The sequence below is a fragment of the Macrotis lagotis genome, chromosome 1 (genome assembly GCF_037893015.1).
Source record: "Macrotis lagotis isolate mMagLag1 chromosome 1, bilby.v1.9.chrom.fasta, whole genome shotgun sequence".
In the NCBI taxonomy this organism is placed as follows: Eukaryota; Metazoa; Chordata; class Mammalia; order Peramelemorphia; family Peramelidae; genus Macrotis; species Macrotis lagotis.
This window is the reverse complement of record NC_133658.1, coordinates 774,312,948-774,332,254: the sequence shown is the minus strand read 5'-3', so window position 1 is coordinate 774,332,254 and position 19,307 is coordinate 774,312,948. Positions and strand designations below refer to the sequence as shown.

The window sequence follows — 19,307 nt, the reverse complement described above, 5'->3', positions numbered from 1 at the left end:
TATTCTGACCTTATTTTGGTATAGTGTTTGAGACCTTGAACTATACCTAGTTTCTGTCAAACTGCTTTTCAATTTTCCCAGCAATTTTTGTTAGATGGTGAGTTCTTACTCCCAAAGCCTATATCTTTGGATTTATTAAATATTATATTACTATAGTCATTTACTAACACATATTGTGTACCTAATGTATTCCTCTCACCTCCATTCTACTTCTTTATTATTACTAGATGTGTAATATAGTTTGAAATCTGAAATGCCTTCCTTTACATTTTTTTCTTGATTCCTTTGATATTATTGATTTTTTTATCTATTCTTCCAGATGAATTTTATTATTTTTTTCTAGTTTTGTAAAATAATTCTTGGGATAGTTTGCTTGGTATGTCACTGAATAAATAAACCTAAATAGAATTACTTTTTTTAAAATTACCTTTTCATCAAAGGATATGCAAAGGCAATTTTCAGCTGAGGAAATCAAAGCAATCCATAGTCATATGAAAAATTGCTCCAAATCATTACTTATTAGAGAAATGCAAATTAAAGCATCTCTGAGATACCACCTCACACCTCTCAGACTGGCCAATATAACCAGAAAGGACAATGATCAATGGTGGAAGGGATGTGGGAAATCTGGGACACTAATACATTGTTGGTGGAGCTGTGAACTTATCCAACCCTTCTGGAGAGCAATTTGGGATCATGCCCAAAGAGCAACAAAAATGTGCATACTCTTTGATCCAGCAATACCACTACCGGGTCTATACCCTGAAGAGATTATGAAAAAGGGTAAAAACATCACTTGTACAAAAATATTTATAGCAGCCCTGTTTGTGGGAGCAAAAAATTGGAAATTAAGTGAATGTCCTTCAATTGGGGAATGGCTTAACAAACTGTCATATATGTATATCATGGAACACTATTGTTCTATTAGAAACCAGGAAGGATGGGGATTCAGGGAAATAAGGATTTGCATGAACTGATGCTGAGTGAGATGAGCAGAACCAGAAAAACATTGTACACCCTAACAGCAACATCGGGGTGATGATCAACCTTGATGGACTTGCTCATCCCTTCAGTGCAACAACCAGGGAAAATTTGGGCTAGCTGCAATGTAGAATACCATCTGTGTCCAGAGAAAGAATTATGGAGTTTGAACAAAAGACCAAAGACTATTACTGTCAAATTTGAAAAAAAATGTTATATTATTATGCAATTTTACTATCTCATACTTTTTTTTTCTTCCTTAAGGATATGATTTCTCTTTCATCACATTCAAATAAGATCAATGGATAACATGGAATCAGTGTAAAGACTTAACAAAATGTCTTCTGTGGGGGGGGGTGGGAGGAGGGAAGTAAGAATGGGGGAAAATTTGCAAAACTCAAAATAAATAAAATATTTCTTAAAAAAGAAAAAAGAAAATTACCTTTTTAAACTTTAGCACAATTTACCCATCTTTATTTGTATGAAAAATGTTCTGTCATTTCATCCATATGGTCCTTGGGTTTGTTTTTGCAGGAATTTTCCCTTGTCTGCATTCTCTTTATGTCTATCATTACTTTAACTGGGATTTCTCTTTCTAAACATTTCTTGTGGGATTTTGTGGTAATATTTAGAAATGCTGAGATTTATGTGGGTTTATTTTATATCCTGTAACTTTGCTAAAGTTGTCAGTTGTTTCAGATAGTTTTTTAGTTGATTCTCTAAGAGTTCCCTAAGCATAACATTCTGTTTTCTACAAAGAGTGATAATTTTGTTTCTTTATTGCTTGTTCTTATTCCTTTAATTTCTTTTTCTTCTGTTACTGCTATAGCTAGCATTTCTAGAATAATATTGAATAATAGTGATAATAGGCATCCTTGCTTTACCACTGGTCTTATTGAGAAAGCTTCTAATTTAATCCCATTATAGATAATTCTTGCTCTTGGTTTTAATTAGATACTACTTATCAGTTTTAAGAAAGTCTCCTGAGCCAGGGGTCTTCCACTTTGTATATGTCTCCCCACTTTGTCTACAGGTACAACACCACTTCCTTTCTCTTAAAGGTTCAAATTTGCCACTCAAAGTTCATCATAGAGGCTGATATTCTACTCTCGTTATTGACAATGGCCCTGGGGCAGCTAGGTGGTGCAGTGGATAGAGAATCGGGCTTGGAGTCAGGAGTACCTGGGTTCAAATCCAGCCTCAGACACTTAAAAATTACCTAGCCATGTGGCCTTGGGTAAGCCACTTAAACCCATTGCCTTGCAAAAAAAAAAAAAAAAAAAAAAAAAAGACAATGGCTCTGAAATTGCAAAAACTAGCTTTGCAGGAGACAATACCCCTCCAGCTGTGTTCCTCTAAATTGCTGGGTGTTCCAGATATCAGTGTGTGATAGTGGGTATGGACCAAAAAAAAAAAAAAAATGGTTATGTAGAGGATGAAACCCAGAACAAGAAAGTATTCTGAACTTGATGACTGAATATGTTGTTATCACCAACTGGGATGACATGAAGAAGACCTGGAATCTTACTTTCCACAACGAGCTCCATGTGCCCCTTGAAGAGTGCTCCATGCTGCTCATAGAAGCCATCCTGAACCCTAAACCAATAAAGAACAGTTGACTCAGATTATGTTTGAATTTATATCATATTATATTATATTATATCATATCATGTCATATAACATAACATTATATTAATTATATATTATGTATCATATTGTATCATATCATATTATACTATATTATATTAATTTTACTTATTATATGATATTATAAATTAATATTATGTTGATGGTCCTTTTCATTTTTGATAGTGATTATTTGGTTTTCCTCCTTTTTAAACTAGTTCCTAGTTTTATTTATTCATTCAATGATTTTTTTCTTATTTTCAATTTTATCAGTCTCTTCTTTCTTTGATTTTCAGGATTTCTATAGGATGTCTAATTTGGGATTTTTAATTTGTGTTTTTTCTAGTTCTTTACCCAATTTCATGCCGAATTTATTGATTTGTTCTTTTACTTGTATATACTTATAAAAATAAGTTTTCCCCCTAAATCTTTCTTTGGCTGCATAACAGAAATTTTGTTGTATTATCCCCTTGTTTTAATTTCTTTATATTATCAGTTGTTCCAATGATGTCTTCTTTGACTTGCTTCTTCTTAGCATTAGATTATTTAGTGTCCAATTAATTTTTAATCTATGGTTCCAAGGCCATTTATTGAATGGTCTTAAGGAATAATTTGATATTTCTACTCTTCTACATTTTTTTTGAGATTTTTATGCTCTAATGTTTTTGTGAAGGTATCATGTACAACTAAGAAAACAGTATGCTCCTTTCTGTTTCCATTCAATTTTCTCCAGAGATTCATCATATTTAACTTTTCTAAGATTCTATTCATCTTCTTAAGTTCTTTATTATTTATATTATAGTTAGATTTATTTAAGTCTGAAAGGAGAAAGTTGAAGTCCTTCACTAGTTTAGTTTATTTTTTCATTTCCTCCTGTAACTGTTTTAACTTTTCCTATAAGAATTTGCTTGCTTTGGTGAATATTTATTTTATTTCATTATTTATGCTACCTTCTAACAAATCTGATTCTCTCTTAATTAGGTAAGTTTTTGTTTTGACTTGGTCTAGAGATAATGATTGCTATCCCTGTTTATTTTACTTCATGATGTTTTCTTTACTTGACTTGCATCTGTGCCATCTATCCATGTAAACTCCCTCTAACTGCCTTAATAATGATAAAGTTCTTGGGAGTTTTATACATATATTACATATATATATATATATATATATATGTATATAATCTTCCATTTTTGGAAGTAAATAATTTTATCTTATTGAATCCATTATGATTTCTCTTTCAAATTTACATTTTTTATGCTTCATTTGAGTCTTATATTTGAAAATAAAATTTCTATTCATCTTGGGTCTTTTCTCAGCACTATATGAAAACTTCCTATATATCAACTGTCCATTTTCCCTGAAACAGTATAAATCTTCTGGGTAAATTTTTCTTAATTGTAATATCCTAGATCCTTTTCCTTCTAGAATATCATATATTCTTCACTCTTGTAACATGGTAGCTGCTAAATCTTGTGTGATCTTCACTGTGGTTCCATGGTATTTGAATGATTTCTTTCTGCTACTTGAAATATTTTTTTCTTTTAACTGGGAACTCTTAAATTTTTATATCATATTTCTGGGGATTTTCATTTAGAGGATCTATTTCAAAAGGAGATAATTGGTGGATTCTTTTAATTTCTACTTTTACTCTCTAGTTCTAAAATATTAGGAATTTTCCCTTTATAGTTTCTTAAAATATGATACCTATACTATATTTAAAATAATGAATTTCTGCTATCCACTAATTCTTAAATTATCTTTCTTCAATTCATTTTCCAAATCACTTGGTTTTTCTGTGAGTTTATTTTCATTCTTTGATTTTCTTTGTTGCTTCTTCAGGTATCATGGAGTCGCTGACTTTCACTTATCAAACCTAATTTTTTTTTATTATTTTGCAAGGCAAATGGGGTTAAGTGACTTGCCCAAGGTCACACAGCTAGGTAATTATTAAGTGTCTGAGGCCAGATTTGAACTCAGGTACTCCTGAATCCAAGGCTGGTGCTCTATCCACTGTGCCACCTAGCCGCCCCAAACCTTATTTTTAAGGAATTATTTTCTTTAGTGAGCTTTTGTTCTTCTTCTTTTTCATTTGGCCAATTCTGTTTATTTTATTACTTTGTGAGTGCTGGCTTCCCTTTGGGATCTCTACAGAAAAGTAGATTTCTAATGGGGAATTCCCCAAAGAATTTTATATCATTATATAATATAGAAGTCTATTTCTACTGCAAACACATCTCTTCTTTTTCATAAGAATGTTCTATAGTCTCACCCTTTGCTTTCCTCTTTTGGGGTAAATTCCAACCCTTTTCACTCTCTTTATCCTGACCCTGTATTATTCTTCAGTTTATCACAATGCCTTCTCTCAATAAAAGACTAAAGGATTCATTATCGCTTCACTTATCACCTTGGTAAGAGTACATTACTTGATTCCCTCTGTTCCTGATCTCTTTCTTCTTTTCATTGAACTCTTTTTGCGCTCTTATTCCCTATACTCCTCCATATTAACTTACTTATGAGTCTTAAAATAGTTCATAGAGATCTAGTTTAACATTTTTAATACTTCACAAACCTCTGAAATCTAGATTGTTCTGTGACCTCAACTTCTTTATTTTCATTGACTTTTCACTTGATGCCACTGTGTTTATTTTCCTTTTTTTAATCCAAAGAACTGGGCTTTTTCATTCAGAACTATCTTTAAACCCCTTTCTACCACCCTTCCTTTAAGCATAAGTACCAAATAAGAGAAAGTTGTGTGGGGATATAGAAATTGAATAAGAGGTATAGGTATTTACTTCTACAGAATTAATTCATTTGAATTTCATTGAACTTCAACTTGTTTGAGTTTTTGACTTAATTTCAAATTGTATAAGAAACATGATAAGCATGGAAAGTCTCATAACTTTTCTTATCCTCAATACCCTCATTTGTTAAATATGGATAATAATAGTATCTACATAAAAGTGTTGTTGTTGTGAGGAGCAAATGGGATAAGACATTATTCTAGTAAGCCCAACCATTAGGGAAGATGCTTATGAGGTGAGAGTGAAGAGTCATGGAAAGCCTTTGTTAGCCCTTGCTTTCTACTAGTGGTTTGAATGTCATGCTCATATCATATTGGGGTAGCTGCTGATAAATTAAAATCCTTCTGGGTACCCAGTTTATGCCTAAAGGAAGGGTACCATCTTCAGATGGTTCAGAACAAACAGTTCTCTGGATTCTCAAAGGGGAAAAACCATGATTAATCACACTTTCAAAAAGGCATGCAGAAGTACAGAGGCAGATAGTTCAACAGTGGGGTGGGAGAGGGAAGCAGACAGCATGGGACAGAGGAATGAAAAGGGGCAGGCAGAATGGGGCGCACTTGGACAATATGGACCCTTAGAAGTGGGAGGAGTGCTCAAGAGACTGAGGTTGAGATGACCAAACTCTTAGAAATATTCCATTGGCGTTCGCTTTTTAAAATATCAATAATCAAAAAATTGTTTATTAAAATATAAAATATTAAACAGTCAATGCCAACTTGAACTTGCCTTATTAGCTTAATATTTTCTGGGTTTACTGCACATGTTAGGAGTTTATATGTAGTTTGCAGAACAAGGACCATTTATTGAAGTCTAGCTGGCTTCTCTTAATTTAGTATAGATTCTGTATGTGGCCTTAATTTAGGAGACAGTTTTGGCAAATAACTTTTATGTTCCATTTAATATTCATAGTTCATAGAGCTTTCTCTGCCTACTTATATATCTACTTACTTTTCTCACTGTTGGAATGGTTGGAGAAACCATAACAAGATACAATCTCAACACATATATTTGTAAAGTATTTTGCTGGCTTTAAAGTACTGTATAAGTGCTGATCATTATTATTGTTATTATTATTATTATTATTATTAGCTTGTGGCTTCATCTGCATTGACTGTCCATCTCTCTTGCATTTATTTTCTTTTGAGACTGTGGGGTTGGAAACAATTACAAAAAACAAGTACTTCATCATCTTGCTAGTCACATTGTATGCACATGTTATAGAGGCTACTGTAAGTGGATAATAAACTGTGCCTAAAGTTGAATAGGAGGAAGGAAGCAGGCTCGATGCCATTTGAGAAGTTGAGCATTTATTTCATTGATTGCAATCTCCTTCCTGAAGCAAAAATCCATCTTTTTAACAACCTAGCCTGTTGCTAAGACTGCAAATCATGAAAGATCTTGAGCCCTGAAGAATAAATATTATAGAGATTCCTTGTAAAGATGCAAGGATGAATAGAGTGCTGGCCCTGGAGTCAGGAGTACTTGAGTTCAAATCCGACCTCAGACACTTAATAATTACCTAGCTGTGTGGCCTTGGGCAAGCCACTTAACCCCGTTTGTCTTGCAAAAAAAAAAAAAGGTTGCAAGGAAATGTAAATGGATTGTAGTATATTACCACTGAATATTCACATTTAACAAGTAGTATAAAACACATCACCCAGGATGTGTAGGATCAAAAGATACACAAAGATAATCAAACCTTTGATTGTATCATCACCAGCAAATGCATTACTCCATGTTGAAGAATTCTGAAATCTTATCTGACCATAATCTATTAGATTTTTTTACCTCTCCCTCTGCTTTCCCTTACCAAAACCAATTGTTTATCAACACTGTGACCATCAATCTTTCAACCTATCTGTTTCCTTCCAGGTCATCATCTTTGTACTAGTCTGTCTCTCCTTTTCCCCCCATATTTATCTCTTGGTGAACCAATTGAAGTCTAGACTGTCCTCTTCAGGCCCCAACCTCCTAATCATATCACTGATTTCATCTTGCCAAGTCTCAGTCTTGGCACATTCTCACTTTCTGCTATCTTCACTCCTGCACATGTGCTGAGAAAATTACAGATTTTGACTAAATACACCAGAAATTTATATTTCACAACCTCTGCTGAATCCTTTCTGCTGCCATCTTCCCTTATCAAATTGCTATCCCAGTCTACCCAGCAGCTCTTTCAAATCATAAAATTTCTCCTCAAATATCCCATGGCTTCCTCCTTACTCTTCTAGCTGAGAATATAACTTCATATTTATTTGAGAATATAGCCTTTCACTATGGGCTTCCTCTCCTCACCTCTCTCATCTCATATTAAGATCAATCAATGAATCAAACAGCAGTTGTTAAGCATTAAATATATGCCAAGAACTGTGTTAAATACCAAATATAAAAGTATTTTAGTTGAGACTTAAAGAAAGTTGGGGAAATCAATTTGCAAAGCAAAGATTACAGGCAGGGCAGACACTCAGAGAAAATGTCTGGCAGTAGGCAGATGCTCTCCACCACTATCTCTTCCTTCACCTGTCTAACATAGAGGTGGCCTTATTCCTTACCAAAGCAAACGCCTCTCCCTGCAGAAACAATCACATTGCATCTTATCTTCCTAACAGACTGTCCTTTCTGTCATCCCCAACCTATCAGTTATCTTCAATCTCACCCTGTCTACTAGCTCCTTCCTTACAAACATAGCCATGTCCCCCCCATCCTCAAAAAACTCTCACTTGATCCTCTAACACTACTAATTATCCTCCTCAATCTCTTCTACCCTCTATGGCTAAACTCCTAAACGCCACTTTACCCTCTTACTTCTAAACTTATCATTCTACCGAAACTGCTTTCTTCAAGGTAATCAATGAATTTTTAATTGCCTAATCTTATGGCCTCTCCTCAGTCTTCGTTTTTCTCTACTTCTCTGTGGCCTTTGATAATGCTGATCACCTTTTTTTCTCTAATACTGGTTCTTCTCCCTTCCATCTCTATACTACTTCATTTAGTGACCTCATCGGCTCTTAATTATCATCTCTATGCTGATGATTCTCAGATCTACCTTTCCTTTCTTTAAGTCTTACATTACAAATGCATTTCTGACATTTTTATATGTCCAAACTCATTATGTCCAAAACTGAACTCACTATCTTTTCCCCTAAACTTTCCCTTTTTCCATTGATGTTAAGGGCACTACCATTCTCCAGTCTCCTAGGCTCACATCCTAGGTGTCATCCTTGATTTTTCATTATTTTTCCTCCATATAGAGAATTTCATAAAAAACATTACAGAATGTGAAAGTGTGGCTGGGTTGATCTCTTCTTTAGTGGAAGAAGTACCCATATGGGGGATTTCATAGCTTTCAATACCTTATATTATCTAACCCTTTAAATCTTAGTTATCTAACCTAATTTCCCAATTTGATATATTCTCCATTCTAGTAAGGCCACTCTAATCACTGTTGCATAATATGCCTCTCGTTCCTATATCCATGCATTTATTTATGTGATTCTCAATCCTTGCTTGCAGTGATAATTTCTCTTTTATTCTTCCTTCTCTCCTCTAATAATTCAAATCCTGTCCATTCTTTAAAACCCATTTTAAGCTTAACTGCTTTCCTGAAGGTTTATTATTCTAGTTTACACCATTTTTTCTTCTTTTTCCTCTCAAGTCCTACAGCATTTGATCTACACAATTGAACAATTATATACTAGCAAATTAATTGTTATTGCTTCATGTAGCTATGGTTTCTTTCGAACTAGATTGTAAGTTCCTTGATAACAAGGAAGTTTTTTTTAAAGTATTTTAAGTACTAAAAATGCCACCTTGTTAGACATTGTAGATGCTAAATACTTGTTTAATTAACTAGTAGTGATTGTGGTTGGGAAGTAATTATCACATTAACCAGTGTCTTCTTTTAAATGCATAGGACTTAGAAATATCGAATTAATTTAAATACTATGATATTAGATCAATATCTTTGATTTCGTTTAGTAGGCAGCCCTAGGAAGATTCACAACTTCAAGTCAAGATTATTTTAAAATAATAAGTCATTTATGCTTAAATCAAAATTACTATTAAAACAGATACTTTAAGGGGCAGCTAGGGATAAAGCAACAGCCTTGGAGTCAGGAGTACCTGGGTTCAAATACGGTCTCAGACACTTAATAATTACCTAGCTGTGTGGCCTTGGGCAAGACACTTAACCCCATTTGCCTTGCAAAAAAAAAAAAAAACCAAACCAGATACTTTAGATGACTGTGGACATTATTTAAATTAACTCTTCTATTCAAATGGCAGTGTCTTAGAGTCATATTGTCTTCCAAAAATAATAGAAGAACAGAATCTTATGTCACCAAGAGAAATTAGTTTGTTCTTCTTCCTCCTACTATTAAACTGTCATATTAACGAATTCATTCATTCATTAACTCAGAATGCCCTTCTTTTTAAGGGTTTTACCTCCTTGAGGACAAGGAAGTCTAAGTTCAAATCTTATGGCTTTAACATTAACATATAACCTCTCTATACTCTTAGTTAATGTTCAGCGAAGTTTTTTGTAATACAACACCAGATAGCAAATATTTTAACCTTTGTAGGTTGAGACAAAATTAAAGATATAATTTAAGTACTTATATAATGATAGAAAATTTTCCATAAATTTTTTTGGCAAAATTTAAATTATCATAATAATTGAGGATCATTAGTGAGAAGAATTTATGGAGATAGTAGCTAGGTGGCACTGGGCCTGGATTCAGGAAGACCTGAGTTCCAACCCAGCCTCAGACGCTAGCTATTTGAGCCTGGGCGCTATTTATATCAGTTGCCTTATCAGAAAAAAAAAAACCTGGAAAAGGAAATGACAAACCATTCCAGTATCTTTGCCAAGAAAATCCCAAAGAGGGTTACAAAAAGTTAGACAAGATGGAACAACAGCAAATTAGAAGAAAGGTTTTTTTTTAATGGTTAAGATTTCACTTAATTGGGGTTCAAACTTTATGTTTCTTTGTCAAAATTAGTTGCAAATGCTTATCTATTAATTATGATTTGCAGTAGGGTTTGTAAAATGAAAATGTAATAAGAATTACATCTTATAATAAAATTCTGAATTCATTTTGCTTTATGATAAGCAGTTGAGATCTGCCTATACATAATTCTGTTTCTTTAAGATTAATTAGTTTCACTTTTATGATGTTCTTTGGTCCTTACCATGTCTAGTGAGCAAGGTTAGACTTCTAAATTATCTACAAATTGTTGTCTTTTTACTTACCTTTGCATAGGTTCACCAAGTATCAAGGTATTCATTGACATAATATATAGGTTATTGTCAAGTTCTTTGAAGAATTTCTGTTTGTTTTATCCCCTACAGAAGATATGGTATAAGCAGGTTCTGTAACCCAATGATCTCCTTGCCAATGTTCACTATGAAAAGCCCTACAAAAAGAGATGACCAAAAGTTCCATAAATGTTAATTCTTGTACTTGAGCATAATATAACTCTTCTAATACTTATTTCCTCTCTTATAGTTCCATTTTTAGCAAGAATGTAATTAAACATATGCCTCAATTCTCCAGTAATATACTTTATTGATGATCACTGAGAAAAGATCTCACATTTAGAATACTAATAATTAAATTAATATTTTAGATAATCTGACTTTGCCCTCTTTTCTCCTCCTCAGTCATCACTCCAGAAATAGGACTTCCCCAGAAATGTACTATTTTGTATTTTTATTTATTTTAATAATAAGTATCTATAGTCAAAGAATTTGTCACCTAATAACCAATTTGTCAGGGGTGAGGCTCTTCACACTTTTACCAGGCTTTAATGTGTTTCTGGGACCATACTTAAAATCTGTTCAATTTAATAAGACCTTTTCCAGTCTTGAAGCAAGCTCAGTCATTCTTATACCATGATGAAACACTACCATTTTTGACAGAATATTAATTAAATTTTAAAAGGTTTTCATTTTTCTGAATTGTACCTTCACATAGTAGGTGCTTGTTACTTGTTGAATTGGGTTAAAGTTATGTCTTATTTAAATATATGTTTAAAATTACATGATCCAATATACAAATGCCTCTTTAGTACCTAATCAACTTCTAGAGGAAGTTGCCTTTATTTCAGAAGTATAATTGATCTCATTTTACTTGATTATGTGTTTATATGAATTCAGCTAATTACATTTTTAAACTTGTATGTGTTTCTTTTTAGGTCGAAAATTTAAAAAGTTCAATAAAGTTAGAGTTATGAGAGCATTAGATGCTGTTGCTCTCCCACAGACAGTGGGCCTTCCAAATGAAAACCAAGCTCTAACACAGAGAATCACCTTTTCTCCAAATCAAGAAGTTCAGTTGATTCCCCCACTGATGAACCTGTTACTGAGCATTGAGCCAGAGGTTATCTATGCAGGATATGACAACACAAAACCTGAAACATCCAGTTCTTTGCTGAACAGTCTAAATCTACTAGCCGAGAGGCAACTCCTTTCTGTAGTCAAGTGGTCTAAATCACTGCCAGGTAAAAATAATTTATATATGATGAAAAATAATCTAAAACTTACTGTGCCTGTTATAATAATAGACTGTAAAATAAAAGTTTATCTAATAAACTTCTTAATTAGATAATAGATGATAGATTTTATTCCATTAACAAACAAGCTTTTATTGTGTGCCTACTATATCTACTGAGTACTTGTACTGTACTGAATATCACATGGGATGCAAAAGAATAAGACCATTCTTGTCTAGGAGTTGCTACTATCCTGTTGGGAGGAGAGGGGTGTGTGTCTTTGTGTGTGTGTGTGTGTGTGTGTGTGTGTGTGTGTGTGTGTGTATCAAACTACAAGTAGAGTGTAGGGGCAGGTAGCTTACAGTCAAGAGCTAGACTTCATGGTTCTACATTTTAGTGGTAAAAGTAATTCAGTTAAGAAAAAGATCAATGTCAATTGTTTGTAACTCTAAAAAAATTTCCATTTTATCATGAGTTCAAACTCGTCTAGGTAAAAGTAGTTGATAATGATTTCAAATATTGCTTTCAAAATAAAATTAAAAGTTTTATAATGTAGTGGGGGCTTTTAAAAATAATAAAAATAGATACCAATAAAGAAAATTATTTCCTAAAATAAAGCAGATTGAAAAACTCTGTAGGATGAGTCTCTTAGCAACTATGGCTTCACCTAGTTTTGTGCCTAGAGAGAGAGAGCAGAATAGTGTATCAGCTGCCAGTCCCCTGAACCAAGTTATATCATCATAATAAGAATATAAGTGCTTAACTTAAAAGTTTGTACTTAATCCCCCAACAGAGTACCAAAGGAACATAGTTGCTGAGAGAATCATGGCAGCTGCAGCAGCAGAACAGGTAGTTTTATCCTGGATTATTTCTCCTGCTTGATTTAGCACTGCATGACAATGCAGTTGTACTGCTCTTCCCTCTTCCCTCTAAATATACCCACACAACCATAAAATATTTATAAACTTTTAATCAAATCTACCTCTCCTATGTCTTATGCATAATAAAACCCATTAAAATACTTTAGTTTTAGCAAACTTGAATATTTCAAAAAATTCTCAAGTATTGTCCTCCCTCAGTGGATGTAGACTACTAGACCAACATTCAACAAATGATGTTCATTAGAACCTTCCTTTTCTGCACAATATTAACAAGGATACTTTTAGAAAGCTTCTTTGCTAGTGATATTTTCCCAATACATTAAAAAATTACATATCTGTAAAAATATTTGAATATGTAAATTTTATATAAAAATAATTTTGATATTTTTCTATTTTCTCTTATATTTTCCTGATCCTTTTAACCCAGGAGAATTTCAAACCCCCAAACTCCCTAGGTCAAAATTTATGGAAGTTTTCTACTTTATTTCAAAGCCTAAGGTATCCCAGGAGCATATTAATTCAGAAAACACTGGATTAGATGAATTATTACTAAAATTTCATGAGGATATCAAAGAAATTCACATCTAATTATGTCAGATCTTTTTTAAAAACTTTTTATTTTATTATCACTTGTAAAACAGTAATTTGAACATATTCAAGAAGCAAAAAATGAATGCAATTCAATATTCTAATAGAGGTGAAATACTGTCTATCTGATTATAGATCGACCAAAGCCAACTTTCCACCACTTATATTATTACTGATAGGACTTGGGCATTAAAGAGTATATTTGTTCTTCAGTTGAACAAAGTAAAAAGAAAGAATGACACTTGAAAAGTAAGAATGACAAACACCTTAAATATTTATAGAATGTTTTTGAACCCATTGATGACAAAGGTAGCTAAAGTTAGTTTAAAAAAAAAGCAATGGAAATTAAATTCTAATGCTTACTCTGTCATTAGCATCATACCTTGGTAGAATTATTTAACCTCTCAAGGTCTTACTTTTCAGTTTCTTAAATTATGTACTAAAATTATATAATTTTTGCAAAAAAATTTGTAATTTTCATACTACTAATGAGATCTGTATGAAAAATCATTTTTTATTACTTAAAGTGGTACTTATAGTTTTGTCTTCCTCATCTTTTTATTGTTAGGGGATACTTTTATATTTGCTTATGTTTCATTAATTACCTTTTTAAATAACAAGAAACATAACCCATAATTTTCATGTTTCAATTTATTTAATAAAAGTTTCCGATGGTTTCAATTTATTTAATAAAAATTAGTTTATATGTTTCAACTTATGTGAAAATCTGAAATAAATGTTTTTAAGAGTTATATATAGTCTACTAAAACTATTGTAATCCTCACAAGTGAGAAAGATATTACATATAAATTTTGTGCCATGATTAATTTCTAACAAGTTTTATTTCCAAGACTGATTATGATATTTGAGGGGGGAAATGTTCCAATGACTAGAACGTTATGCTATTAACTAAAATGTATTCATCCTCACCCCAGAATATTGTCTAAATTGTAAAACTAAATTTACTAGCATTCTGTAGCTTGTAGTTTACTAATTCTTCTTAGAAAAAAGTAAAAATAAAAATGAGATGTGGAAATACAGAGTTCTACATCTTAAGTACATTCAAATTTTAATGAATATATTTTTTGCCCATTTTTAGATTCCTTTCACAATTTTGTTTTGAAAGTCTGATATTCCTAAGTGTTATAAGCCTATACTTAGTTTCTTTGTGAGGAAATACGAACAACCAAAATTATCCCAGAATGTAGATATAGCATTCTTTCAGGATCAAAATGATTTTGTTTTAAAATATAATTTGACTTCCCAGTTGAGACTGATACTGATGCCAGTCAGTAGAAAGTTTTACCTACTCAGTTACTAGGCTCTGAAAAGTGGTCATATGAAATACCAAAAAGTTATCAGAGGGAAACATTGGTCAGTTACTGGCAACCTACATACATATTTAGGTAACAATATAACTTCTTTATTCAGAATAACTGAAGAAAACCTTCCATAGCCAGACCACATAACAATGATTCATAGCATTTTTAAGCAGTAAAAAGTTATAGTAATTCTTTAACCTAGTGGAAATGCCACAATTAACCATGATGGAGAGACATTTTCATACTGTGCAAGAAGTGAAGAAAATGACGGAGATTCTTGTTATTTTGGAACTGAAGAATTATATGTATTATTAACATACTATTTGATTTTTTATCTATTGTCCCTTTTTTGGATTCCTTTCTGGTATACAAAATTTATAGACTAGTGAAATGAATGAAGATGTAGGATGATCAACTTGGCTGATATTATAGGTTGTTTGGTGTGTGTGTGTGTGTGTGTGTGTGTGTGTGTGTGTGTGTGTGTGAGAGAGAGAGAGAGAGAGAGAGAGAGAGAGAATGTTTGGTGGGGTAGAGAAAATACATCAAATAGAGCTTTTTAGATCATATATTAAGGCTTACAATTTTTTTTACATACATTATCTTGCTTGTTCCTTACAACAGCCTCATGGGGTAGGTACTTACAGGTATTATTATCTTGTTGTTGAGGAAACTGAAGATAAAGTAAGTAATCCAAGGTCGTAGTTTGTAAGTATATAAGTATAAGTGTTATGGTTTATACTGAAGGTTGACAAGACTAAGTACACTATATTTGCCATTATGCCACATTACTTTAATATGGAGAGAAAACCTATTAAAGAGAATCTTCTCATCATTGAACTCAAAGATAATTTTTGCCAAAAAAATTGTGTAAAAATATGCATAATTCTTATTGCTTTAAGTCAGTTTCAAAGTCCTATTTAATAAGTTGCTCAGAGTCAATAGATTGGAAAGAAAAAGTTCAAAAATAGCATGGAAATAAAAGTTTACAGTCTTACTGGCATTTACTAGTTTCATCCAAATTGTCACAGATAAGCCTGAGAAACACCAGACTGTTCTTTTTTTTAAGAATAATCCCATCAGGTCCCTCACCTAATATTATTAGTACAATGATTTTGTGTGGATTACAATTTCTGACAGGCTTCCCCTTTAGATGTAGGCAGCATGCTCCAGTATGTCATTTAAAGGAAGTTATATTGAATTCAAACTGTCTCAGTTCTTGTGGTCATTCTCCAAGATTTCCAGTCATGAAAGTCAAGTTCAGTTCCATATCCCTAGAATGAACTAGGATGATACAAATAGACAAGTATTAAAAAAGGTAAGTACACAAAAATATATTACATTGCCAAGCCTGTAACCAGAGAAAATTGAAAATCCTATCAGCTAGATGATGTTTGGAAAGGATTATATTTGATTTCTTGTCAAATCTCATGAGCTATTTAAGATAAACATCCTCATACACTCTTTAAAGCATTTTTCTTTGTATTGGTCAATGAGATGAGTTACAAGGATTTGCAGGTTATTGTTCTTAAATACTTACTACTATGACTAACTAATAAGAGAGTTTGGTGAAATGTGAAATGGCTCAAATTGGTGGATATTTTGACTGTCATTGAGGCACTATTTCTCTGGTGGTTATCTGAAGTTGAATAAGAATGGGGTGGGAGGAATTAGCTTATTTTCTGTTATTATCTCAATTCTTATCACTGCTACTTGGTTATTTTCATATTTATTGACTTCTCCAGTCACTGGAACCATTTTGTGTCAGTTTAGCAGTTCATTTCACCAAGCATAAAGCTGTATATTCTGAGAGATAAAAAACTTGGATAAGATCATTTCAGTCCTTATTATGTTTATGGGCTGGTGGGGGTACATGACACATAAATAAATAATTGTGATAAGCGTAACAGAGAGGGCAAGAGTAAAATATTATCTAATGAAGAAAGTCTTTTTATCCACTTAAGTAAAACTGGGAGATGGAAAGGACTGTAGGAAGGCATACTAATAAAGAAAGCATCTGACCTGGGCTTTGAAAGGACAGTTAGGAGGAATTCAGTTAGTAGAGTAGATAAAGAAGCTTATCTAAGCAAAGGTACAGAACCAGGAAAGTGAGTAATGCCCCCAAGGGATAGTGAGTAGTACAGTTTGGCAGAAGCTTATACTATGTAGAGGAAAACAGTATAAAGTAAAATTGGACAAGTAAGATATTAAGGTTGAGATTGTTGAGAGAAGGCATATAACTATTCAGGAAAAACATAGTGTTCTTGCAAGTGTTTACAATTATTAATGGACTATGGAAAGATTATGACTCCTGATGTGTTTGTGATAAGAGTGTTGAGAAGTTAATGGGTGACACAGAAGTGGAGAGGGAGATGAGTTCAAGAAATTAGAAGTAGAACATGAAATACTGAGTGCATTCTGTTTGGGTATTGAATCTTGGGGCATGAAGTGTAAGGGGAAAAAAGTGTTCAAGTTCAGAATCTTAGAGCTAATATGTATTGAGAGTTTATGAGGTAAATACATATTTACAAAACTAAGTCCATGTTGGATATATGTATATGCAGATTGAGTCCTAGAACCAGTCAAGGACAGGTGGCCCCTACCCAGATAGATGACTGGAGAAGTCTTGGAACTTCTTGCTGAGTGATTTAGACATTTTTTATCGGTGTGATTCCATGGCTCTGCAGGTGTAGCTTTGTGTTTGGTCAGTAGATTCCACATGGGAAAAGATAACACTTAAGGATTAGAGATGCAGGTTACATAGAACAGTTGGGGAAGTCTTTATCAGTGAAGTAACATCAGATTCACAAATTCTGAACTTGAAGAAACCTCAGCAACTAATAGATCCATTCTTGAATAAGAATGCCCTCTTACAACTTAATTGACAAATGGTCAGACTCCAGCTTTTGCTTGAAGATCTCTAGGGAGAGAGAATCCACTAACTTCTGAAGCAGCTCATTCCACTTTTGGATAATTCTAATTGCTACATAATTGTTCCACATATCAAGCTAGTCACTTTGAAAATGTTTGTTGAAGAGAGCCTTGAATATAGACTTGTATTGTTTGTACTGTTTGAATTGTTCTCATAGGTCAATAGGGAGTTACTGTAGAGGTTTGTATGGTTTATCAATATGACCATATTTGTGCATAAGGAAACCATCTAGAAATGGTATAATGTGAGTTATTATTATAATCATTATGATCATGGTTATGTAGGTCGTATGGTTAGAGCTTCAAATTTGGAATTAGAAAAACTTAGAGCCTAATTTTATAGTTTGTAAAATAAGGAACTTGAATTAAATAATCTTTGAAGTCCTGGGATTTTGTAATCAGCAAAAACTGCCATAGCAATTTAAGTTTTGAAAAGCATTAATTTTTACTCCTCAAAGCAATCCATTACAATAAATGTGGTATTATTCATATTGATCAGGCTCAAAGAGTCTGTTAATACTAGGGACATATAGCTAGTAAATGACTGAGGCAGAATTTCAAGCCAGGAAGGCAAATTATTAATCCACACTATCTACTGCCTTTCAGACCAGTAATACTCAAAAGCATTTGCAAAACTTCAAAGAAATGATTCAAATTCTAGTGTTCTTTCAAATACCATTTTTTTACAGACCAAGTACAGTAGATGTCAAGATGAAAATTTTTACAGATGATGTTCTTGCAACTGTCAGATGATTCTATTATTATCCCAAGTTTACACATCAGGAAACTGAGGCCCAATTCAGAGAATTTAGGAAAGTAGTCCTGAGTCCACACAACTAAAAAAAGAATTTGTATCCAGTCTTATGACAGACTCTAAGTTCACAACTTTTATCTATACCACCTTGGGAAAGTTAGAAAAAGTTTCATGGATTATACAGCATTTGAGTTAAGCTTATAAGAATGAACAGAATTTCAAAAGTTCGCAGAGAATAGAGCGTTCCACATAGAAAAAATGATAAGATGCTTGGAGATGAGAAAAAAATATAAGATATATTAGTAAAATTAAGATCCTGCTTAAGCACAGGGGAATAGTAAACGGATAAGACTGGTAACTAGATCAAGAAAAAATTATAAACATCCTCCTATGCCAAGTTAAAATTTAAATTTAGTAAATTAAATTCAATAAGAATTTAGTAAGTAACTATGATGTGTCAGGTACTTTAAATAAATATATATAGCCTAGTGGGTAAGAGGAAATTTCTTAAGGAAGTCCAAATGAAAAATTTGTTGTGAAATAGCTGGGGAATTGTTGTAAGGAGCACAGGAAGAGGGAGTTTGTATTTAAATGGGGAATGTTTTCCCCCTAGATATTGAATAGATTAATCCAAGGGATAATAAACAAACTTAGAAGATTTATAATCTATTCTATTCTTAGAGAATAAGAATGTTTCTCTTCTCTGCCCTTAAAAGACTTTTTAGGACCCCAAAATAAAGTACTAAAGCAAAAAGTACATGCTCAAAAATAAGACATCTGGTTACCCTAACAGGGACCAGCAATTTGGAGAAAAAGAAGAGGAGGAGGAACAGGAACAGGAACAAGGAACTGGAAAAAAATGTAATATTCCATACCCACTCCTGAACTGAGTTAATTTTGAACTTCTAGTTGCTGTTATTCATTCTTCATT

General features: G+C 32.8%; 1 protein-coding gene across 1 annotated transcript in view; it reads left to right on the top strand.

Annotated features, from left to right (window-relative positions):
* The window catches only part of PGR (progesterone receptor), a 66,039-nt gene that overhangs the window by 32,259 nt on the left and 14,473 nt on the right, over nucleotides 1-19,307 (top strand). Inside the window, exon 4 of the mRNA XM_074216539.1 lies at nucleotides 11,607-11,912. Within this exon, the coding sequence (XP_074072640.1) occupies nucleotides 11,607-11,912 (306 nt within the window). The remainder of the gene's footprint in view (nucleotides 1-11,606; nucleotides 11,913-19,307) is intronic.